General features: G+C 37.9%; 1 protein-coding gene across 8 annotated transcripts in view; it reads left to right on the top strand.

Annotated features, from left to right (window-relative positions):
* Positions 1 to 26,233, top strand: part of LYST (lysosomal trafficking regulator) — a 176,369-nt gene that overhangs the window by 78,904 nt on the left and 71,232 nt on the right. For 6 of the 8 annotated variants that reach the window (XM_029244991.1, XM_029244994.1, XM_029244989.1 and 3 more), the window contains 12 exons: positions 3,326 to 3,463; positions 4,243 to 4,441; positions 6,639 to 6,770; positions 9,221 to 9,848; positions 10,573 to 10,750; positions 12,551 to 12,720; positions 13,982 to 14,212; positions 15,863 to 16,029; positions 17,138 to 17,290; positions 22,820 to 22,981; positions 23,680 to 23,871; positions 25,576 to 25,751. In XM_029244991.1, the coding sequence (XP_029100824.1) occupies positions 3,326 to 3,463; positions 4,243 to 4,441; positions 6,639 to 6,770; positions 9,221 to 9,848; positions 10,573 to 10,750; positions 12,551 to 12,720; positions 13,982 to 14,212; positions 15,863 to 16,029; positions 17,138 to 17,290; positions 22,820 to 22,981; positions 23,680 to 23,871; positions 25,576 to 25,751 (2,526 nt within the window). The remainder of the gene's footprint in view (positions 1 to 3,325; positions 3,464 to 4,242; positions 4,442 to 6,638; positions 6,771 to 9,220; positions 9,849 to 10,572; positions 10,751 to 12,550; positions 12,721 to 13,981; positions 14,213 to 15,862; positions 16,030 to 17,137; positions 17,291 to 22,819; positions 22,982 to 23,679; positions 23,872 to 25,575; positions 25,752 to 26,233) is intronic. The other 2 variants (XM_029244992.1, XM_029244993.1) reach the window with 1 other exon arrangement.

The raw sequence follows: 26,233 nt of genomic DNA, 5'->3' as shown, positions 1-26,233 counted from the left end.
ATTACATTAGATACTTAATACAAGTGGAATCATTCAGTGTTTGTCTTTTTGTGATCGGCTTATTTGACTTTGCATTATGTCCTCAAGGTTCATCTGTGTTGTAGCATATGACAAGATTTTTTTCTTTTTTAAGACGGAATAATATCCCATTGTATGTGTATTCCACATTTTCTTTATCTGTTCATCTGTCATGCACACTTAGCTTGCTTCCACATGTTGGCCATTGTGAATTATGTTGCAGTGAACGTGGTGTGCAGAGGTCTCTCTGAGATCCTGTTTTCAGGATTGTTGAATCATATGGTAGTTCTATTTTTAACTTTTTGAGGAACCTCCATACTATTTTCCGTAAGAGAAGCACCATTTTACAATCCTACCAACAACGTGCAAGTGATCCAATTTTTTTACATTCTCACCAAACAATTGTTATTTTTTGATAGTGCCTGTTCTATAGGGTATGAGGTAATAGCTTGTTGTGGTTTTGATTTGCATTTATTTTCCTGATGGTTAGTGATAATGAGCATCTTTTCATATACTTATTGGCCCTTTGTATATCTTCTTTGAAGAGATGTCCATTCAAGTCCTTTGAGCATTTTTTAACTGGGTTATTTGATTTTTTGTTAATGAGTTATAGGAGTTCTTTATATATTCTGCATATTAATCCTTATTTATGGTTTGCAAGTATTTTCTCCCCTTCTGTAGGTTGCCTTTTCACTCTGTTGATTGTTTCCTTTGGTGCACAAAAAGGCATTTACTTTTAAATATTCATCCAATCATTCTTTTGGAGAACAGAACAAATTTACCACTTCAACATAATGTTAATTGTAGATGGAAATCTGGAGATTAATTTCTGTGCAAGGTTTTAGACAGCCATGGATAATGCTGATCTGGAGGGTCAGGATCAGAGCTTGCGCTGCTGGTAGTAGCTAGAGCAGTACTTGGCTGGAGAACATTTGAGTCAATTGGAGACTTGCATTTACCATAAACTCTGAAAGGGGCCCTGCTAAGAGTGTGGAGAGTAGAGTCAAGGAGAGGGAAATAGACACACTTCTGAGTAAGGGAGCCACGTTACCCAGAAGTCATAGAGCTGTATCAGTGTACAGGACAAGTCTATGAAGCCTTGGCTTCATGATAGGCATAAGCTAAGGAACATGCTTTGATCTTAGGTCTAGGCAAAGCATCTCAACAGCTGGATGGATCAGGTAGTCTTCACAAGGACCCAGCCAGGGAATGAATATAGGGCTGTTTCCTTTCTGCCCTAGTTATAAGCATAGTCTTCATGGTATGGCTCATAGAGCCTCCTTAGTTCTAGTGTAGACTGTAGATTGTCCAGAGTTATTTAGCGTGTAACAACAGTATCATCAGACGTAATTAGAGACCAGTTCAAAGTGTGTACCTTTAGAATTTTTAAAAATTTGGTTACTTCCAAATTTGGCAACAGCCCCCCCAGATTTACTCACTATCAATAATGAGTTAGGAAGCTGAAGGAAACACTTCTAATCTGTCATAAACAAAAACAAGTTTTGATCAAACGTGCTAGAGGAAAGACAGAATTATTTTTCTGTTCTTCCTATATAAAATTATATTACAAAATTATTGTTATATGAAGAAGCAATCAAAGAATATGCTCCTGCAAAACACAGGGGGAAAGTATTACAGAGCTGCGTCAGGCAGCTAACTATTGCTTTTTCTGGATTTTATGGTATTGTCAGTTTTTAAAACTTTCTATTTTGTTGTGATTTCTCATTCTGAATAAATACTCACTTTCAGAATTTAAAAAATCCATATATATATATATATGTATATACACACACACACATATATATGTATAAAAATACACTTAATGTTTCAGGGAGAGAAAGCAAATGAACATAGTGATAGTAAATACAAACAAGTTGGATCAAAGGCAGTATAAATATAAACATGTAATAAAGAAATAGCTCAATTGTAGATTGGAAGATCAAATCTTAACTAAAAATTGGACAGCTATTTTAGTATTTCAAAAGAGGATGCTAATTTGAGCATTAAAACACAGTGTGATTAAAAAAACATTGTTGAATTCAAAAGCGATATACACAAATACTTCTATGGGTTTGAAATAAGATTTTCTTTCCTAATTATTTTTTTAGCTGAGTTGTTTTGTTTTTGTTGCTGGTTGTCTGTTTGCTTTGGCACTGCTCTATTTTAGTACTATTTTTCAGGCCTGAATCAAGTTTTCATACTTGGCCTGCCTCGTCTTCCAGTTTTCATATGTCTTTTTCTCTCAGGGCACCTTGGCCCTGTCTTATAAAGAGAGAGGCCTTCGTTAGAATAGTATGATTAAGTCTGTCAATTCCTTGGCCTTTCCATTATTCATTTCCATCGATAATGGCAGAAAAACAGCAAGACCTGCAACCCAAGGCAGTTAATTTTGCTTTTTGTTAATGACTTTGTTGAAAGGTTATTTGGGCTAATAAAATGAGGTGAAGATTATCTTTCAGTAGTAGTTATCTATGTAAGATTCCTTTTCCTCTATTACTGTGGATAATTTAAGATTGGTTCAGTATGGGAGAAGCATTTTAAAGCACCTCAAAAGGATGCTAACTACTGTTTGAAACTGCACACTTAGTAATTGTGCAGATAATTCTATTATTTGGACTTAAAAGTAAATTAATCTAAAATGCAGAATTTCTACATTGTCTAACTTTTTTCAGTTTAGTACATCTTGTTCTAAAATTATTTGATTAAATGCTGCACACAGAAATTAGCATTGAAATCTGTACATTTTTAATAATGCTCTTTGAAACTAAATTATTTGTAAATAGTTAATATTGATAATGTGTTTCATGTGTTTCTTTTTCTTTTTATAAATTTTATTTATTTTTGGCTGTGTTGGGTCTTCGTTGCTGCGCGTGGGCTTTCTCTAGTTGTGGCGAGCGGGGGCTACTCTTCCTTGCGGTGTGCGTCCTTCTCATTGCGGTGGCTTCTCTTGTTGCGGAGCACGGGCTCTAGGCACGCGGGCCTCAGTAGTTGTGGCACGCAGGCTCAGTAGTTGTGGCTCATGGGCTCTAGAGCACAGGCTCAGTCGTTGTGGCGCACAGGCTTAGTTGCTCCGTGGCATGTGGGATCTTCCCGGACCAGGGATCGAACCAATGTCCCCTGCGTTGGCAGGTGAATTCTCAACCACTGTGCCACCAGGGAAGCCCTAAGATTTACTTTTTCAGACAAATTTAATCTTTGACCCTGAATATATACACAGTGTTAAACTGATGTATTGCATGTCTTCTAAAAAGCATGCAGCATGTTTTTCAGTAACTCTGTGCTAATGGGTATGTGTTTCTCTTCTCAGCAAGGTGTTTGGGAAACTCTGCTGGCAGCCCTAGAAGTCCTCCTCAGAGCGGATCACCAGCAGCAGATGTTTAATATTAAGCAGTTACTGAAAGCTCGAGTGGTGCATCACTTTCTACTGACTTGCCAGGTTTTGCAGGTACTTTTCATGTAACTTTACTTCTGGAGATATTTTCTGCGATGATTTCTGTTTAATAACGCAACGCTATGGACTCAGATTTTTGAGGGACTTTCAATGAGGTTATTTTCTGTCTGCCCTACTCTCCAGGATCCCTTCTTTCAGCTGATAGTATCAGAGTTTTTTAACCCCAGCCTCTTGTAGCTTGACCTTTCCTAACTCAGTTACGAAAGAGCAACTGCTAAATTCCAGAAATATTTCTTTATGTTGGGGTAAAATAATAATTTTGTAGTCTCTCGGACATCAACAGTAGTGATATTTTAACTTGTTGCATGTTTCTTAAATAACAAGTACCAGTATGTGTTGGATGCACTACTCTGACATGTTTTCTGTGTGGTTTAAGTTAGCCATATAACCACTTCGGGCCTCCGTATTCTAGAAATGACGGATAAAACCTCTCAGAGCTGTTGTGAGAAATAACTTTGTAGTTATCAGTTTTGTCTATCAAAAAATTTCCCTTCTGAACCCATAGTAGTAGTAGCAGAAGTAGTAGTAGTAGTAGTAGTGATAAGAGTACTAATAGTAGCTAACATTTATATGGGGACATTGGTTTTAATGAATTTTAATAACAGGGTTGCTTGAATTGAGAAATAGCAACTCAATTGTATGGTAAATATGGTCAGCCTGGAGTAGTAAACCAACACAGTTCTATCTTAAACAGAATTATCTTGCTTCAGTGAGAAATGTTAGTTAAGTTGACGGTTCTCTTTAAATCTAAAGAGAGTGTTTATTTTTTTCAGGAACACAAAGAGGGTCAGCTTACATCCATGCCCCGAGAGGTTTGTCGGTCATTTGTGAAAATCATAGCAGAAGTCCTTGGGTCTCCTCCGGATCTGGAATTATTGGCAGCTGTCTTCAGTTTCCTTTTAGCAGCTCACCCTCCTACCAATACTTACGTTTGCCATAACCCTGCAGGCTTCTACTTTTCTTTGCACATAGGTAGGTATGATCATTTTTGTTAGGTCTTGGCTGTTGCCAGTTTTGTTTCTTCCTTCCCGCTTGATTTGTGTTTGTTTGATATATATTGAATGGCCTCTGTGCTGGAAATTAATCACACACTGGGATTGGGACAGGGGCAGAGGGCCATAAAATGAACCAGACATAGTCTCTGCCTTCAGAGGGCTTACATGCCAAGAGGCAAGGGGAGATATATATGCTGAAATAATTATAATAAGAAACAATATCTGGTAAGTACGTAAGAGATGCAAAAGAAGAGCTAATTAGATTTCAGAAGAGTTAGGGTTTCATTGGACAGGTATGGAGAGAGATTTAATAGATTAATATCTGCCATGGGCATTGCAGAATTTAAGTAAAATTTAATGGGTAGATTGGAGAATTAGCATTCCAGGTGAAGAGAATGACTTAAAGGGAGGAAAAATAGAAAGAGAAAATAAAGAATAATGAATTTTACCTAATATAAGGGATTTATAAAGGAGTAGTGAGAAATAATACCATAAATATAGTTTGGGACCATCATTTATTCCACCCCACCCAAGCTCATATTAAATGAGTCCTTGAATGTAAGATCAGAGAATTTGAACTTGTATTCTAGTTGGGGGTAATTGAAGGATTTTGTTTTGTTGTGTTTGTTTTGAGCCAAGGAATACGATGTAAGTAAATTATTACAGTAAAATTCAGCATAGAGAAACCCCCTGCGTAGAAGTGAGTTGAAGCTCTGGGAACAGATGAGACCACTGAAGAAAAGTGTGGAGAGAGAGAGAAGGAAAAAGGAAGCTAAGGCTGGAACTGTTGGTGATATTACTATTCAGAGGGTGGAACAAGAAATCTCAGCGTAAAAGAAAGGTAGAAGAATCAGAGTTTTAAAAGAACTAGGAAAAGGTGATGTGGTAAGAAAGCAAGCAAGAGTATATCTGTGAGAAAGCTAGATAGTAAATTTAGAGAGGGAAACTGGTTGTCCAACAGCCATTTTAAACAGTATAATAAGTGAATAAAATGATTCCACCGCAGTAAAAATCCAAGTGAAATTATACAGCATGACTCTGTGTTAGGTTCAGCTAACATTTAGTGAATAAAGCAATGCCAAGATTCTGGTAGCGCTGGGTTGTTGCAACGATGAGTAAAATGTGGTCGCCTCCCTTAAGGAGTTTACAGTCTAGTAGAGGGGAGAGAGACATAAACAGGTAAGTATACCATGTGGAAAGCACAGCGATGTCAGTATTTCATTTTGGGTAGCATAGAGCACGGCGAGGGGATATTTCCTGGAGGTGGTGACGCCTGCTCTGAGTCTTAAAGGCTGAGTAGGAGTTGAAGGGAGAGGAGATTCTTGTAGCGGTAAGGAGGCAGCAGAAAGCCACTGGAAGGTTTTAAGCAGAGATTGGCATTTCATAGAGAGAAGGCTGGTAGCTATGAGGATTTGAGGGTGACCAGAGGTCCGTCACGGATACCATTTAGAAGTCCGAGGTAATAATCCAGGTGAGGGGGATTAGAGCCTGCCTTATAGCGCTATGCTAGGGATGAGAAGAGTTCCAGAAACAGAAATAAAGTCAATGGAACCTGGAGACTGACTTGACATGGGTAAAGGAAAGGTTGTGGTCAAGGGTGGCTCCTGGATCCTGCATGGGAAATAGGTACTTCTACCAAAGGAACCAGAGAACAACACAGGAGGGAATTTAGGGCAGAAGGATGACTCAGATTTAGATTTGTTGCATTTGCGGTGCATTTAAAAAATCAAGCAGTTGAATTTAGAAGTATGAAGCTCAAAAAGGAAGATTAAACTGGAGGTATCAACTTTGGAGTCATATTGGGGCTGTGTAAAAATAGAGAAGACACAGCCTTTCCCTCAAGGAATGAATTGATGAACAGTCTCCTTGGAGAGATCATATTAGCGTATAAAAAGTGAACAGTTAGCAGCTAAACTATAGGAATAACTATAAGTACAGTTAGAATTCAAAGAAAATAGAAGTTAATGTGGCTAATAATAGTCAACAAAAGAATCTAGAGTAAGAAGTTGTAGAGTGTCCTCACGTATCAAATGTGCATTATTATAAAGGATGCCGTTTTTTCTTTTTGCTTTGAACATCTTTTTGTAAACATTTGTATTTAACGATTTGCTTTTAAAGTTATATTTTTGTTTTATCCTTCTTTAAAATTGTCTGAAAACTTTTTTTGATCCTAGATGGCAAGATCTTTCAGGAGAAAGTACAGTCAATCATGTACCTGAGGCATTCTAGCAGTGGAGGAAAGTCTGTTACTAGCCCTGGATTTATGGTAATAAGCCCATGTGGTTTTACTGCTTCACCACCTGAAGGTAAACAGACAAAGGAAAACAATGCTGAAAGTATAACCCTTCTGTATTTAGTTCTGAATATTAATAGATAAATAAATTGTACATGTTTTAGCAGCATAATACAACCTGATATTCAGGATAAATAAATGGAAGGCTAAACTTAAAAATGATAGAATATGTTTAGGGAATCCATTTCACTACTTTCTGATATCCGTAACTCACGCTCAGTGTAACAGGTGCCTCTCAGGAGAACTTAGGGAGTGGATGAGGCTCATGCCCTCTTGCTCTGGAATTCTCTCTCCCCTTCTGTCATAGTCATTTGTCTTTCATTAAGCTTCTGATTTATTTCCCCATTTTCTTCAAAAGCTATGTTAGGCTTACTGTCTCCTTTCCACCTGAACTCATTCTAGACAACTTCACTTGCCATGTGAGTGGCCATCCGTACTCCAGCCTTGACCCTGGGGACCGTCCCCTCTACTTTATCTACCAGTCTGCTTGCACCTGTCTTAGACACCATCAAAGAGCGCTTCCCACCCGTAAACCTCCCGTCTCCCACTCTCTATGACAACTTCCTATCCTTCTGGTTTCTTTATCACCCTCCCAAGTTCCCTCTGCCTGTTTTCCCCTTCCAGCCTAGACCCCATCAGCCAATAATTTTACTTCTTCATTTTCCTTGTCTTGGCCTTTTAGCACGCTTGACCTGAAAAAGTCGAACCTTTCCTCAATCTAACCATCCTCACGCTGCTTAGAATTCCTGCCATTAAAAGGGTCTGTGGCATAGTTGGCCTTTTAATGCTGCCCTATAATTTTTCTGTATATTCAGAATCAGTTGCCTCTTCTGTCTCCATAGCAAGTATATTCAAGTCTTTAAGCTAACAGTACTTATCTCTCTTCCTAGCTTGTTCTTAACAGAGAACCTCATCTCTATTTTTATAAAGAAAAAATAGGTACATGTCTCCTGGTTGTGAACTGACTGTATGTCTTTTCCTTTCCTGACTGCCATCCTCTCCCAGACTGAGACATTCCTTCTCCCAGACTGTTAGTCCCACCTACTCTTGTCTCCAGCTCCAATACAAATCATTAAATAGGCTGGTAAGATAGAGACATGGAAAGATAGGACACAGTATCTGGGTATTAACCTCCAGTTTTCCTTCTCTCCCAAAGTGTTTCAGTTATTCTCTAGCACGTTTTATGGCCTTTTATTATAATATTTTAAGGCTATGTTTTAATTAGTTTTATTTGGAATTTCATAGGAAGTGTCATTTTTTAAATCATTGTGCATCACTCTGACACATTTTCTAGTACAATCATGCCCCCATTTTTTCCAGGTCGTTTGAACAGTCTCTTTTGGCAACCTTATTCCTCCAGCCAAAACCCAGAAATAACTAGGAAAAACTTCTGAGCTATGGAGCTGTTTTATTGCCACAAAGCCTGAGCTCTGAGCAGTTCATTCAGTGCTTGTTTACTTTATATCAGTGCTTCTCAAGTTTTAGCTTGCTGAAAAATCACCTGGAGAGCTGGTGAAAACGTAGATCCCTGGGCCTCTGCCTCACACGTTCTGATTCGGTAGATCTGGGGTGGAGCCTGAGAATGTGCATTTCAAACAGTCACACAGTGGTGCTTGATCCCCATGCTCCTGGCCCACAGACCATACCTTGAGTAGCATCCACTTATATCCCATGCACTAAGGATGAGAGTGATTTTTCTGGTCTCCTCCTACACAGAATATAAGAAGCAGAAAATTCGAGAGCTATGGCAAGAAGAGAAAAAACTGTTTCTTCTCAGTAATAGCAGCAAAAAGTGACTACAGAAAGGGAGGAGTGAGAGAACAGTCTAGGGACATTGAGCCTAGTAATAACAACACCAAGTACAACTATCACTAACGTTTATTGAGCACCTATTATATGGCAGGCACTATGCTAGGTGCATCATGGATATGATCTCAGTCCTTAAAGCAGCCTTGCAAAGTAGATGTTCTGAACCCTCATTTTACATTTGCAGAAGTGAACACTCATCTCATTAAATGATCTACCTAAGCCACCTAACTAGCTGAACTATCGCTTGAATCCTGTTATATCTCGTTGCAAAGCCCACACTCTTTCCACTGTATCAAAGTGCATCCTAGTGACTGCTAGCCTGAGGTACATTGAGTTTCACTTAATTCACTTAATTTCACTTCAGTAGCACCATTAATCCTAATAACTTTGAATCACTCAGGCAATATTGTATTTTGTTAAGGAGACAGGTAAAGATATGTATTTTGGGAAAATTTTAATAAAAAGTAGTTAAAAGAAAAATAGTTTTAACCTTAAGAATTTTTAAGCATTAGTTACTATGATCGTTAGCCTGTATGGATTCTTCAGTATCACTAGATAAATGGGTTATTGCTCTGGTTGGGACCGATAGTGTAGAAAAGAAGTGGGCCCGCTCATAAGATTTTTCAGCACTGTTTTTGTGTCTACTCTCACCAGGAAACAATTCCTCCAGTACTGTTCCACAGCAGATGACTGCCAGCATGTTACGTTCTAGAAGCCTACCAGCATTTCCTACTTCTTCACCTCAAATACAACCACGAAAATTGACTGGAAGTTTGGGTTGTAGTATTGACAAGTTACAAAGCGTTGTAGGTAATGATGTTGCTTCCCAACCAGAGAAATGGAGCCCTCGGGGGAGTTCCGAGATGCTGAAGAAAGGCAAAGAAGATGCTTTTGTCAGTAGCTGTGAGTCTGCAAAAACGGTTTGTGAAATGGAAGCTGTCCTTTCAGCCCATGCCTCTGTCAGTGGTGTCCCAAAAGGAACATCGGGACTTCCAGTGGTCAAAGTAGATCAGAAGGAGGTGGGAACAGAACCCAGATCAGATGATGACAGTCTTGGGGATGAGTTCTGCCCACGCCGACCTGATTACCTGAAGGGACTGGCCTCGTTCCAGCGAAGCCACAGCACTATTGCAAGCCTTGGGCTAGCTTTTCCCTCACAGAATGGCTCTGCAGCTGTCGGCCGGTGGCCAAGTCTTGTTGACAGGAACACCGAAGACTGGGAAAACTTTGCCTTTTCTCTCCGTTATGAGCCAAACCACAACCGAACTACAAGTGCTCACAGGTACTCACATGTTTTTGTATGCCAAACCCCTCCCCGCTTTTTTTTTTTTTACTGTTCTTTGAAGAAGTTGTGTACTTGTAGAAATGTCTTTATTATGGGATCTCTTATAATATAACATATATATTAATACCAAATAAAGGTACCTTTCTCCTTATTTTAATACTAGGTGATATTGAATTCCATATTTAACCAAAGGATAAACCATAAATTGTTCCTGAAGAAAAAATTATCTTATGGTTTATTTAATTCCATATGGTTATTAGAGAAAAGCTCTTCAGTTTAGGGAAATTATACGATTTATTATCATTCCCAAAAGCATCTCAATTAGCACCATCAGTGAAACTTTCCACAGGATGATGGAAACGTTCACCTGTGCTGTCCACTGCAGGAGACACATAACACACTTGAAATGTGGCCAGTGCGGCTGAGCAACTGGATTTTTAGTTTAATTTTAAATAGTTTAAATAGCACAAATGGCTATTGGAAATCACAGATGTAGAATAGACTAGTGTTTAATAGATGATATACCTAAAGAATACCGGTGATAAAAAGTGATGGCAAATTTGTTAATCACAGTTAAATCAGGAAACATTTTTTAAACCTTACGCACTTTTGTTTCACATGTGAAAATTATTAGTATTCATCACAGTTCTTAAGGTAATCATGAGGCACTACTTTCCTCCCTGATCTTGTTTTGGTAAGACTTTCTGGGTCTCTGTTTTAGTGTAACTGAAGACTGTTTGGTACCTGTATGCTGTGGGTTGTATGAACTCTTAAGCGGAGTTCTTCTCATCCTGCCTGATGTTATGCTGGAAGATGTGATGGACAGGCTCATTCAAGCAGATACGCTGTTGGTCCTCGTTAACCACCCATCACCTGCTGTACAACAAGGAGTTATTAAAGTAAGAGCAAATGCTAAATACGTTGTTTTCATTTGGAACGATAGACATATGCATAATTTAAAATTTGAATGTACATATTCAAATAGACCTGAAGCTTTCTTTTATTCTTAGGCATAATGAGCTGATGTGGTTTGTTACTTCTTACCTCTATTTTTCTCTGTCTTATCATCCAACTTTAAGCCCTCCTCCATATATTGATTCATATCAGTATGTTTTTTTAAGTCTACTACTTACAAGGAACACACAGGTCATTGGAAGTCTCTCCTGCAGTGTAGTATCGTTAAATCTTAGACACTTACTTCAGGTTTCAGCTCAGATGTCACCTTCTCAAAGAGGCCTTTCCTGTTCACCTTTCAAACCAGCTTCTGTCTAGCCCTGCTCCTCACTTGTTCTATAATAGCATCCTAGGTGTGTCTTGTAAGTACCTTTTTAATTTGTTTGTGTATTTGGTTTTTTTTAACCTCCCATACTGAAATATAAGTCCTGTGAGGGTAGGCATCTTGTGTCTAATATATAAAAGGTCCTAAGTACATCGTTGAAAGAATAAATATTTGATATGAATGGTTCCCATTAGGAGACAACCCAATATTGAAATGGTCTTTAAAGATTTTCATTTTCTTAGTTTGATGTGGGATATTGTTAAATCAGTTGCAACCCACTATTTACTTAGCTTCCATTTCATGTGTAAAACACTGGGCTAGCTGCTATGTGGGATATAAAGGGGAATAAGCCTCCACATTTAGGAGTTTATAGGCCAGTGGGGAAGAGAGACATATACCCAACTAAGTAAAATGTCAGGACTTGTGTGATGAGTGCTTCAGTGGTAGTATTAATGAAGAAGAATGGGAGCACAGGAAAAGCAAATAATTCTGATGCGGGAACCAGGGAAGGATTCATGCAAAAGGTGTAGTTTGTATTATGCTGTAAACTTAGAAAGCTTTTTAAGTAGGGCGGTAAAGAGGTGTGTGTTTTGGGAAGAATAGTCTGTCACCACTGTGAGGGAGTCATCATCGCAAGGGAGAGAGAGGTGGAAGTGTTGTGTTCGCAGGATATCACAGTGGTCCAGGGGAGAGATGATGAGTCCCTGATCTGGGGAAGTGGAAAGTCAAAGGACAGACAGATTTGAGAGACATTCACTGGAATGGAGGTGAGAGACCTTCATAATTACATGTGGGAAATCAGGACAAGAAAAGCCAAAAGTGAGATTAGCCTTAAAGTCTCATAGGATGGTGCTACTGTGCTCTAAGATCAGAACAATGGAAGAAGTGAGTTTGGAAGGAAAAATAATTACTTAGATTGTACACATGTTGCATTTAAGATTCTGGGAAAGGATGGAAGTTTAGGCGTATGCTCAAGGTAAATAAAATGTTAAGAAGTCTAGAAAAATAGAGGTCTGGGATATATATATATATATATATATACATATATATATTTTTTTTTTCAGAGAAAGCTTCATACAGTGCTGACTCATTTTTCTTTTTTCAGAATTAGAATTAGGCACAAATATTCTACTTATACTCAGCTAAGGCTGCCAATCTGCTAGGTGTCCATGCTCAGCTAAAAAGCTAGTTTCCCATCACAAAAGTATTAAGATCTCCAAGACAGGGTCATCATTAGCATTCCGTAATAATCAGAGACAAAGTTCATTTTCGTTTTGCTATGGAGGTGGCATTTTTTTGAGCTTTCTCTGTTCTATACAGATGAAATTAAACAGTAACTTACAACTACAAATATAATACACTGTCTGACTTGTATACATTATATAAAATTTTAATATATTGTCTAAATTATTTTCCTCAGCTGTTAGATGCGTATTTTAATAGAGCATCTAAGGAACAAAAGGATAAATTTCTGAAGAATCGTGGCTTTTCCTTGCTAGCCAACCAGTTGTATCTTCATCGGGGAACTCAGGAATTATTAGAATGCTTCATTGAAATGTTCTTTGGCCGACATGCAGGCCTTGATGAAGAGTAAGTGGGTTCTTCCCTCCACCAGAATTGGGGATCTTTTGTCTTAAATGTAAAATTTGTTAAACTGACTCTTAACAAAATCGCTTGGTCACTCTTAGAAAAAATCTGCTAAAAGTCATTTTCCAGGTGAATCAATTTATTATTTTCCATATTATATTCTTTCTAATATAATTTCTCCCTTTGTATTTCATTCATTAGCTAGGAACTAGTAAGTAAGAAAGAAAGAAAGAAATGCTGCATCAGATGAAAGAAAGTGATAGTTAAGATTTGGTATCCAGTGTTAACCTGAGGTTAACTGAGAAGAAGGTGGCTTCTGTGGTCCCAGCAGCAGATTATAGGAGGGCTCCATAGACAAGCTCCTCACTCCCTCTGAGACCCGGCTTATCTGGGTGAAGAATAAATCCCCCACCTGGAATTCCAGCACACTGATTACTGAGCTTTGTCCCTGGTATAATGCTGAAGGATTAGCAAATAAGTACAAAAATTAAAGAATATTTTTCTCCCAAGTCAAAAGTTTGACAGAAAAGTTAAGCTGTTATTTCTATGTATGATAAAGTAGAGAGAAATGTGTGTCTTTGTATTATTATTAAGTGTCTCCTACTTATTTGTAAGTAGACCAATTCAGACCTTGAGGGATTTACTTATTAGTTGCAGCAATGACAATAGTACTTTGCATTTGCATACAGCTTTTGGCTCTTTCAAAGCAATTCTGCATCATCTCATTTGATTCTCACAAAGTCTAGAGAAGAAAGTAGAGCAAATATCACCACACGTATTTGATAGATAAAGAAAATGAGGTATAAAACATGTAAATAATTTCCCTCCATCCCAGAGACAAAGAGTATTGGAACAAGAACTCGAGATCCATTCCTTTCACTAGACCTCTTTTTACTAGTTCCCTGAAATACTGTGTAAAATAGTAGTCTTTTTTTTTCCTGCACACTTGTTATATAGATCCCTAGAGCAGGGGATCTTTGGACAACTTAGTGGTTCATGGACAAATTAAAGTGAGTCAATTAAAACCATGAAATTGTATTAATGTTTCCCTTGAATATTTGCCTTGGAACAGACTTCTAGCAACACCTTTTATCTTTTTATTGGAGGGATTTATGATCTAAAAACAGTTAAGAATCCTTGCCTCCCTAATTTATGCTTTATAGCTTCAAAATCAAGTCAACAAAACGGCCCATATTGCAATCATTTTTCCTTATTTCATGGTTAATTGCTTCTAATGTGCTCTTAACTGTATTCTTTATTATAGATTTGATCTGGAAGATGTGAAAAACATGGGACTTTTTCAGAAGTGGTCTGTCATTCCTATTCTGGGACTAATAGAGACCTCCTTATATGACAACGTGCTCTTGCATAACGCTCTCTTACTTCTTCTCCAAATATTAAATTCTTGTTCTAAGGTAGCAGATATGTTGTTGGATAATGGTCTTCTCTACGTGTTATGTAATACAGTAGCAGCTCTGAATGGACTAGAAAAGAAGTAAGTTTTAAATCATTATTTAAAACTACATCTGATAAGAACTTTGGAAAGGGAAAAACTTTACTAGCAGGTTACATTAAAGCATTTGATATTTCATAATACTTTCAAAGAATTTCTTTCCTCCAAAACTGATTAAATTAAATTAAATTAAATTTGGAGGGCATATTTTCCATCATTTTCAAAAAGTTTGGTTTAAAAAAAATAAGCTATTTATATGACGTACTTTTAGGTAGTTAGAACCTGAAGACAAGGTGAATAAATTTAACTGTCCTCAAATATATTTACCAAGCTTCCACTATAGTCTTATAGAAATTATTATCCCCATCAGGAATAGGAAATTGAGGATTAGAGAGATGTAGTAACTTGTTGCAGATCACACAGCTAGTAAACAGAGAACTTGAGGCTGAATCTTCTCACTTCAGAAGCCTGTGCTTTACAGTCACCATGCTCTCCCACTTTTAGCATGCTGTACCACTGTCTACTACCATAAATGAATTTCTAGTAGCGAAAAGTACATTGGCAAATGGCTGCCCACCCAATTGATTAACAGCTTTAAAAAATACGTTAGGCCGTTATATTTTTATTTGGATTTTGTGCCTTCAGTGTCTGCATTTATGATGTACAGTATAACATTTTTATTAGCATAATGTTAAGATACACATCTCTAGAAGCATCATCTTACTGCACGTTAAAACATTAACTATTAACTATAGTTTTGCAGAGAAGGCAGAGCATATCCTCGGTGACTCTCTAGGCAGGGAGGCTCCTGGGTGCTAGAGAGGACAACTTGTGGTCAGCTCAGTGCAGGTTTTATTGGGCACCTGTTTTATTGAGGATCTGTGTGCTGGGCATATGAGAAATACAAAGCATTGTATTCCTCAAAACATTTAGTCTTGATTATAATACAGTGCATGAAATTGGTGGAACGTGGGAAGAGTACCAGCAGGCTCCTGCTAAGAGCAGTTTGTTGCTGTTGTTGTTTTAAAGAAACTGTACTTACAGAATGTCCTTATATGCTACTCTATTGATTGCCCCCCCCCCCCCCCCCGCTGAATTTACCATTTCTAACTCTTGCTTGATTTTGAAAAAGTAAGTGGAGAGGCTTAATATCACACATTGAGGTAGATTATCAAGGTTAAAAATTGAGGGACAGAAGATACTAATTCATATTTATTAGGTAGTTGTAAGTGATTAATATATACGTTCAAATCTGTATCTCTTTTAATCCTTAAAATAAACATACATTGTGTAAGTGAGATTCAGAGAGGTCAGTTAATTTATTCAAATTCACCACTTCTGTGAAGGCTTCTCAGAATATCCCTCTTCATACCCATAGAATCTTCACCTTTAGTGTGTTGGGAGCCTGCCAGTGCATTCCCACAGTATCTTGTGTTAGTCTCTGTTGTTACATTTACCACCACTTACTGGTTATAGTTATCTGTTCACTTGTCTGGTCCTTTGCAAGCTGAATTTTCACAGGAGTCAAAGCGTGTCTTCTTATTTCTGTTCCTAGCATGTAGTTTATGTAACCTGCCATAGAGTAAGCATGGATAAATATCGAATGAATGCATGAAAGAATGAATGAATACTGGCAGAAGAGGAATTCAGACCAGTTCTTTTTGCCTTAAATTATTTGTTCTTTTTCTTTAGCGTTCCTTTGAATGAATACAGATTGCTTGCTTGTGATCTGCAGCAACTTTTTATAGCAGTTACAATTCATGCTTGCAGTTCCTCAGGCTCACAGTATTTTAGAGTTATTGAAGATCTTATTGTACTGCTTGGATATCTTCAAAACAGCAAAAGCAAGAGGACCCAAAGTAAGATCTAATTTTCATGGATTTGTGGGGGGCAGTTGTATAATAGCCAAAAATGTTAGTAGAGCCTAATCTCTTTCTCTGGCTTCTCTAGAGAGAGTGGGATAGAGGAGAGAAACTGTTTTACTGAAGGTTCATCCTTAACTTTGTTTACTGGCTTTAAAAAAAAGCCTTTTTAAGTGGCAAAAATTTAAAAGTGATGCCCTGATGTAATTAGTAGCTGCCAACACATCACTAAAAGAAGCTGCTAGGACTTCCCTGGTGGTGCAGTGGTTAAGACTCCACGCTCCCAATGCAGGGGACCTGGGTTCGATCCCTGGTCGGGGAATAGATCCCACATTCATGCCGCAACTAAGAGTTTGCATGCCGCAACTAAGAGTTCACGTGCCGCAACTAAGACCTGGTGCAACCAAATAAATAAATAAATATTGAAAAACAAAACAAAACAAAACAAAAACTGCTGATTTTTCTTTCCAAGTAGAATGAAAAGTCTTATGCTGAATAGTAACATAAAACATTAGTTTTCTTTAGTGGCAAATATTATAGTGAATAGGAGGCAGAAAAATGTGAGAATTTCTGGTTAAACGTTTGCCTTATATATTAAAAAGGCTGTTCTTTAAAACAATTATATAAAACAAAATAAATTTGTGAGCTAGTATTTTTCTATTGAATTTTTTATAGTAATCATTTGGAAATTTGCTTTAAACTTGCTTTCAAAGATGGTTAAGAAATGTTTACAACCATTGAGAACCCACGTTGATCAAAAATTTTAAATTTATCTCTAATAAAACATTATTGGCAGTTTTTTTTTTTTTCTTTTGTGGTATGCGGGCCTCTCACTGTTGTGGCCTCTCCCATTGCGGAGCACAGGCTCCGGACGTGCAGGCTCAGCGGCCATGGCTCACGGGCCCAGCCGCTCCGCAGCATGTGGGATCCTCCCGGACCGGGGCACGAACCCGTGTCCCCTGCATCGGCAGGCGGACTGTCAACCACTGCGCCGCCAGGGAAGCCCTGTTGGCGGTTTTGATATTGCATAAATGTAAGAATCAATTCAATTTTTTAAAAAATTAACCACATAGCTTGAAAACATTCTAGTATCTTCTGTTTTTAGATATGGCTGTTGCACTACAGTATAGAGTTCTCCAGGCTGCTATGGAATTTATAAGGACCACCGCAAATCATGACTCTGAAAAGCTTACAGATTCATCTCAGTCGCCTTCTGCTCCCCATCATGCAATATTTCAAAAGCGAAAGAGCATTGCTGGTGAGTGCTGAAATAATGTTTTAATAATTATAAATGGAAGGTAGCTTGACTCTCCTGTATTCTGATGGCACTCACATTTGAAAACATTTCTTTGTTTCAAAAGCTAAACTATAAAGTTTGAGAAGGTTTTCCTCCCAGAGGAGGAAAACTGCTACTTTCCTACTGCTTTCTTTTCAGTGCTGTTCTCATTCAGTTACCTCTTGAGCACCTGCCTTGTGCCAAGCACTGTGTTAAATGTTGACGATACAGTGATGAAAAAACTAAAAAGACACAGATTCTTCCCTTCTACTGTAAAGTAGTAGAGAAATGTAGAAGGTAGGAATAGAGACCGTAACAGGGCAGCCTGATTTACATCCAGAGTTAGGGAAGCCTCTGAGGAAGTGGGATTTCAATATAAGGGGTGAGAAAGGAGTTAGCAGGAGCCAGAGGAAGAGTATTACAGGCAGAATCAACAGCTGACGTGCAGGTCCTGGGGCAGGAAAAAGCTAAGGTTGTTCAGAGAACTGAAAGAAAGCCATGTAGCTGAAGTATAGCCCTTGATGAGCTAGTGCTACCAGATGAGGCTATACAGGACGGCATGAACCAGATCACGTGTCATCATATGGGCCATGTTAAGGAGTTTATTAGATTTTATCCTAATGGGAAGTTGTCAGAGGTTTTTAAGTAGCTGGCATGACAACCAGATTTTCATTTTGTAAAGACCATTCTGGTTTCTGTGCAGAGAGGATTAGAGGAAACTAGGAAAGGTAGTGGGAAGTGCAAGGAGGAGGCTATTGCAATAGTCAGGGCAGGAGATGATGGTGGCTCGGATATGGTTATGTTATGCACGTGCTGTAAATGAGGACATGCCATCAAATTCTTATTTTTAATATTGTTAGACTTATTGTTTCCACAAAATCTGCTCTGACCTATATACACATTAATTCAGAAAGATAGCGTAAACACCCCACACACATACACATTGGCTCTATATATGCACACACACACACACACACACACACACACACACATACGTCTGTATATACTGGACATAGGTACATGTGCGCGCGCACACACACGCACACACACATATATGTCTGTATATACTGGACATGGGTGCATGCATGCGCACACACACACACACACACATATACGTCTGTATATACTGGACATAGGTACATGCGTGCACACACACACACACACACATATATACGTCTGTATATACTGACATAGGTACATGCGCACACACACACACACACACACCTATACGTCTGTATATACTGGACATAGGTACATGCGTGCGCGCACACACACACAGACAGACAGACACACACATATATATACGGCTGTATATAGTGGACATAGGTACAAGTGCACGCACACACACACACATATATATACGTCTGTATATACTGGTCATAGGTACATGCGCGTGCACGCACACACACACACACACACATATATATATATACACGTCTGTATATAGTGGATATAGGTACAAGTGCACACACACACACACACACACATATATATGTATGTCTGTATATAGTGGACATAGGTACATGTGCTCACACACACACATATACGTCTGTATATACTGGACATAGGTACATGTGCACACACACACACACACACACACATATACGTCTGTATATACTGGACGTAGGTACATGCACACACACACACACATATATATATACGTCTATATATACTGGACATAGGTACATGCGCACATACACACACACACACACACACACACACACACACACACACACATTTCTCCAAACAGAGGACTTGGTAAATTGTTTGAAGTTTAATCACCCGTACAGTCTTGAGGGCTTTTAAATCGAAATCTTTCTTCTACCTGAGTTAAACTGCTTCATTGTGGTTGGTGCTATGCCGAAGTTTAAAACCATGTGAAACACTCATCTGTAGAGAAAAGCTGTCAAATATACATTGTTTCCCAGGAGTATGTTTACATTATGCTAAATGAAAGTTTATGTAAATAAAACTTGTAAAGCATCCACGTAACTAAACTTATCTCCCTATACATCCTTCCTTAATTTATTTATTATTTTTTTAACATGTTTATTGGAGTATAATTGCTTTACAATGGTGTGTTAGTTTATGCTTTATAACAAAGTGAATCAGCTATACGTATACATATGTCCCCATATCTCTTCCCTCTTGTGTCTCCCTCCGTCCCACCCTCCCTACCCCACCCCTCTAGGTGGTCACAAAGCACCGAGCTGATCTCCCTGTGCTATGCGGCTGCTTCCCACTAGCTATCTATTTTACATTTGGTAGTGTATATATGTCAATGCTACTCACTCGCTTTGTCCCAGCTTATCCTTCCCCCTCCCTGTGTCCTCAAGTCCATTCTCTATGTCTGCATCTTTATTCCTGTCCTGCCCCTAGGTTCTTCAGAGCCAGTTTTTTTGTTTTTTTTTTTAGATTCCATGTATATGTGGTAGCATACTGTATCTGTTTTTCTCTTTCTGACTTAACTTCACTCTGTATGACAGACTCTAGGTCTATCCACCTCACTACAAATAACTCAATCTCATTTCTTTTTATGGCTGAGTAATATTCCATTGTAAATATGTGCCACATCTTCTTTATCCTTCCTTGATGTAATATCTGAATATAATCTGTCCTCATGAGCTTCCCTCCCAGTTGTGCCTCTTTTGTCCCAGGTGGAGTTCCACCTTTTACCAAGTCTGGCAGTAGTGCTCAACTGCCTGCATGCCAAAAGGTGACTTTTGGACCATTTTCCCTTTGCAGGATTTCTTAGGTAGTCAGAGACTGCTTAGATGGAATTCACCCTCTTTGACAGAGGAAAGTATACCTTTACTACCTGCACAAATGCCTGCTATTTCTTCCTTCTTGACGTTTCTCTGTCTCATATCTGTTTCTTCCCTTTTCTACCTAGTTCCCTGGTTTAGTTTATGATCAGCTTGTGCCTGGGCTAACACAGCGGCCCTTTTGCTATTTTCTGTTTGGCCTGTGATTTCTCTAACAGTCTGTCATCTCTCTCTTTTGTGTACTAGCGCTTTTATCACCCTAAGCCTAAGAGCCCCGCAGAGCTCCACGTTTGTATTATTTATTTTTTCTTTGTGTGAGTCATTTTAAAGTGGATAATAGACTTTTAGTCCTTTCTCTAAACCATTCTCCTTTTTGTTCCTGACTCCTCTAGCCTCTTCTACTGGGGCTTATATTTTTCACACTATCTAAGTAAATGCAGTTACCGTAAGGCCACATGAGGCTTACAGAATCCTAAAAATTTTGAACTTGATAAAAGACCTTGAAAGTCATCCAGTCCAGCTTCCTCATGTTGCAGATCCACCGAGGCCTAGACTTAGAGACTGCTGGAGCGAGGCCCCTGCACCCATCTCTTTGTGTCCTACCCAGCGCCCACTCCTTCCAGGTCTGTTGTATCTTTATGTCTCTCTCAGGTCTCTCCCAAGAATTCTTCCTGTTTTAAATACTACCTTATTTAAATTCTGTCATTGTGAATCCAGTTTATAAAACTCCACTTTATATGTGTTAAACTGTTGCTTTGTATTTCCTTCCATGTTGTTTTACACATGTATTTGGCAAAGCTTGTGTTTTATTTGTTGAGTATTAGTCAAAAATTATTGTCAAAAGTGTGTTGGCCTTGTACACCGTCGGTGCAAAACATACACAGTGCTGAAGCTCCTCTGCTTCTGAGCAGTGTGGTTATTAAAAACTCATCTAAGTCCATTTGTTCATGATACTAAAGTGACTGAGAGGGATTTATATTTCCATCATTTAGGTCATCAACTGTTCCTTCAAAGGTTTCTTACAGGCTGTTCTCATTAGTGACAGATGTTTGGAGGGATGTTTTTTTCCTGGATAGACTTGTTCAGCGTTTACTGAAAACTGCTGAGACGGCTGGCGTCTCCAACCCCACAGCCGCCACCCCCTGCGCCTCCCGCAGGCCTTGTAGGGACAGCTCCTCTTGTGGCCACGCACCACAGTTTTTGATGGCAGACAGGTTCACTCCGGCTGTGAATCCCAGGATATCCATGGCCTGGGACCAGCGTTTCTTCAGCAGCACTTTCGCCACATCTAGATTGCGAGTTCTCATACTCTTGGAGGCGTTAGGTAATATTTTATTGCCAGCTTAATCTTCTTACAGCCTGACTCGTGTACCATTCTGCTCAACAGCTCCGATGGTTCCCTACCACCCAGTGAACAAAGCGCCAATTCCTTAGTGTCTGTGTCTTTTTTTTTATATACATAGATATGTATAAGAGAGAGAGAGAGAATTCTGCTTGAATAGTATCATCACTATTTAGTATCACTCAACCTTCTGTTTGTAAACTGATTTATATTTCAATATAGTATACTTTTCCATACAATATAAATATTCTTATATTTAATGAATGCCTAATAATCTGTTAGATTTGCCATGATCTTCTTCCCAACCTTCTTCCCTAACCATTATCAATAAACAAAGGTATTTTTTTTACTTGTTTGTTTTTGCTATTATAACAGGATAGCAATGTACATTCTTACATATATATTTTTTCCCTTGTCTGCTTATCAATATAAAAACTTTACACATCACCTTAATACACAAAGGAAGAAGTAAGTGTTAGGGTATTATTTAAAGAGCTACACATACATTTAAACTGTATGTGTGTGTGTGTGTATATATATATGTATATCGTGTTATTGATATAATTCACCTACCAATGAATTTCCTTTATATTTCAACCATTAATAACAATACCAACTATTAACTTTTAATTCTTTGTATGAGACAGGCATTGTGTTTCACGTACATTATTTTATTTAATCCACAGAACAAACCTCTTTATCCATTCATTCAGCCATCAGATATTTATTGAGCATCAGCCATGTATCAGTTATGATTTCATCTGGTCTCATGGAACTTATGTTTTACTGGAGAAAATGGTCAATAAGCCTGTAAACAAATATACTTAGTGTAGTGTCAGATAGTGACAAGTATCTGCCTGTGAGATAGGCTCTATTTTACTTTCTAATCCACATCTTCCATATTAGGAACCTGAGGCTTAGAAAGCAGAGTATGTGAGGCCACACCAGCTCAATGCAGCTTCACAGCCTGACTGCTGGGATACCCTCCCCCTTTTTCAAGTACATAGAACTGAAGAAGACTTAACATGCCCTTATTTGGTGTATTGCTGCATCTCTGAATTGTGATTGTCAGCTGCTTATACAGCATGAAAGCTGTCAGAGATGTAGACGTTTGGAAGAATCTGCTTAAGCTAAGGACATCATCTGATAATATTATTCTTGAATATATCCCAGATATGAATTTTTCTTCTTTTTATTTGCTTCATTTTTGTCTCAAAGGTGACTCCACCTACCAAAATGTATTAACTGATAAAAAATACTGATTACCTAAAATACTGGACAATCTAAAATGCTATTAAAATATTTACATATTTTGCAGGACGAGTCATTAAAACCTATTGTAAGTAATGTGTATAGAGGCTATTTGTGGACTTTGATATATATGCTTTCATAATTTAAAAAAAGGTTCAATTCCAACGAAGGATTTCATTATTCCTCACCTACCAAGACGTCATTTTTGTTCCTGTGGTCAACTTCCGATGCCCTTCTCCTTCAGTCCATTAAATCAAGACTCAGTCCCCTCCTTTTCTCCTGGATCCGCTCCCTGTGTGGTGCCTTTCAGAGCAGGTGCAGTAACGATGCAGGAACCCCATTCCTGCCTCTTTAACCTGAGGAAACATTTCTCGGGAAATGCTTTTGAGGATTGAATCCCACGTGATGCATATGTTCCAAATCACCTTAGTATCTGGGCTCTTTCTTCACTTTATTTGGCTGATTTCTACTATGTCACTATATACACTTTTCAAAACTAATTTATAAAATTCAGCAATGTTAATTACCCAGAAATAGTAATGTTCATGCTAAAATGTGATGTGCTTTAAAAATCTGTTGATTATTTTGGAATACAAGGAAGTGAAACAGTATTTGAAAATATTTTGTCAAAGCATTCTGAACTGTATGTGTGTGTATATATATATATATATATATATATATATATATATATATATATATATACACACACACACACCCTTCTAACAGTTTGAGTTTTTCAGAGGACTAAAATTTTGCCAAATGATATCCACCCTACTAAGCCAAGTCACAAGCTTCAACATCCTTGTTTAGGACTTTGACATCAGAGGTACTGTTGCACTTCTTCAAAGAGGGAAAACATACGTTCTCTTAATCACTCTCTTTCCTTTGTATAAATTACCTTTGAATTAAATAAGGTTCTTTTCATGGTCTGATAATCAAAAAGTTACAGCAGAAATAGCTTCTTTGGTCCTTGTTAACTCTGGCATTTGACGTTTTCATTCATATACTTGAAGGTCCTCGAAAATTTCCCCTTGCTCAAACTGACTCTCTTCTGATGAAAATGCGTTCAGTAGCAAGTGATGAACTTCATATGATGATGCAACGGAGAATGAGCCAGGAGAATCCTGCCCAGGCAACCGAAACAGAGCTTGCACAGAGACTGCAGCGGCTCACCATTTTAGCAGTTAACAGGATTATTTATCAAGGTAAGGACTAGAGAATAAATATGTTCTTACTCAGATATTGAACTAAAAGGAAAATAATTTAAGAGAGAACTGACTAGGTTTCAGATTTTTTAACAGCATTATACTTTCATTGTTAGCATCCACACTAGTAAAAGAATCTCTCATTTGGAACTAATAGCCTTGAATAAAATTCCACTTTTTAATATGTTAAATGCTGGCCTAGACTGACCATTGAAGTTTAAAATAGTACAGCACCTCCAGTATATTTTTTTAAACTTTTCTTTGAGATAATCATAGGTTCACATGCAGTTATTAGGAAATATTACAGAGACCCTGTGTACCCTTTACCCAGTTTCCCCTGATGGATCTTGCAAAACTATAGTCCAGTATCAGTACCAGGATATTGACATCGATACAGTCAAGAAAAAGAACATTTCCATCACCACAAGAATCTATATGTTGCCTTTTAGCACCACACCCATCTTTCTACCACCCCCATCCCTTCCTCAGTCCCTGGCAACTATCAATCTGTTCTCCATTTCTATATTTTCATCATTTCAAGCATGCTAAATAAATGGAATCACACAGTACGCAGCCTTGTGTAGGACTGGCTTTTTTCACTCAGCATAATTCTCTGTAGAGTCATCCTAGTTGTTGCATGTATCAATAGTTTGTTCCCTTTTTGGTTTTGGTGAGGAGTAGTCCATAGCATAGATGTCACAGTTTAGCCATTTACCTGTAGAAAATTGATCTGGGTGTTTTTCAGTTTGGGGTTATTACAAATAAAGCTAGCTGCTATAAACATTTACGTAAAAGTTTTTGTGTGAACGTGGGGCTTTCCTTTTCTGGGATAAAAGTCCAAGAGTGCAGTTTCTAGGTTGTACGGTCGATGTGTGTTTTGTTCTTGTTAAGAAACTGCCAGACTTTTCTGGAGTGGCAGTATAACTTTATATCCCTACCAGCAATGTGTGAGTGGTCCAGTTCTCTTCACGTCTTTACCAGCATCAGGAGTTTCACTGTTTTTAATTTCAGCCATTCTGATAGGTAATATAGGGGGATAGCCTTGTGGTTTTAATGTGCGTTTCTACAGGGGCTAAATGATTTATATATTTATGTATAAACTTTAATACCTATAGAAACCACTGAAAAGCTATGCAAAGAAATATACTCAAAAACACTGTAGATAAGTCAAAATTCTAAAAAACGTTCAAGTGACACGCGAGGTTTTTGTTTTTTTTTTTAACTTTTCTAATTTATGTTTGGGGCAACCAGCCTCCAGGGTAAACTGTGAAATTGAACCATTTTTATCACATGCATGGCATTTGATGGGATAGCATGTCCAGTGAAACAGGTCTGCACATCTGTCTAATGTAAATATCACATAGTCTTTATGTTTAATTTGTACAAAAACCTTTATGACTTTTATAATTTTTCAGTTTAATTCATCTTCATTAGTAAAATAAATCTTTAATTTAGAACTGCGTGACTTACGTATGTTTAAATTTCTACATTGTTTTAGGTGAATTCATTTTCTCTAGTATTTTGTATTTTCTACATCTAATGCACCTACTACACATTTATATTGTGACAACAGAATCAGAAATTACATAGAATATTTTTGCCAGCATCATTATCATTTGTTATGGCTAGTGATTTGACTAATTCAAATTTGACTAACTTTTTGACTTGATTTGACTAATTTTTTATTCGTCTTTTAATTCAAAGAGTTTAATCCAGACATTATTGACATTTTGAGTACTCCAGAAAATGCACCTCAAAGCAAGACCTCAGTTTCCCAGGCTGAAATTTCTGAAGAAAGTATTTATCATGAACAGCCTGCTTTCAATCCATTTCAGAAAGAAATGTTCACATATCTGGTAGAAGGCTTCAAAGTATCTACTGTAAGTAAATTAATTACATGGGAAATGTTCATTCAGAGAAAAGGATCAGGGGTTTTATGTGTCTGTATTATATGTTTTCAAAATCATATTCCTACACTTTCACAGCATTTTCTGAAACTCAGACAACTTGAATGTTAATAACAGAGTAAAATGTATTGCTAATTGACCCTTTCGAAAAGGACTCACTTCATGCAGCATTGTCTTTAAGTCTGTAACCCAACAACCATTTTCTAATGTTGTAATTTTGTAAATAAGATCAGCATCAGAAAAGAGTAGGAATTTGATGATTACTATGAGGTTTAAACTAATAACCTGTTTTTAACGGACTTTATTTATAGCTACCTACTCTAGAATTATTATTATTATGAATAATTATGAAGTGTAGATGTTGCCTTAAGCATATCCAACACCTTCAAAGTGACACAGAGAATACTGACAAGCGTCAGGCTCCATTTATCATCAGCTCACTTAGGGTTCTGTGG

Source organism: Monodon monoceros, unplaced genomic scaffold (genome assembly GCF_005190385.1).
Source record: "Monodon monoceros isolate NGI ecotype Baffin Bay Population unplaced genomic scaffold, NGI_Narwhal_1 Super_Scaffold_4, whole genome shotgun sequence".
In the NCBI taxonomy this organism is placed as follows: domain Eukaryota; kingdom Metazoa; phylum Chordata; class Mammalia; order Artiodactyla; family Monodontidae; genus Monodon; species Monodon monoceros.
The sequence above is the reverse complement of the archived record's forward strand: the minus strand, read 5'-3'. Positions and strand labels throughout refer to the sequence as shown.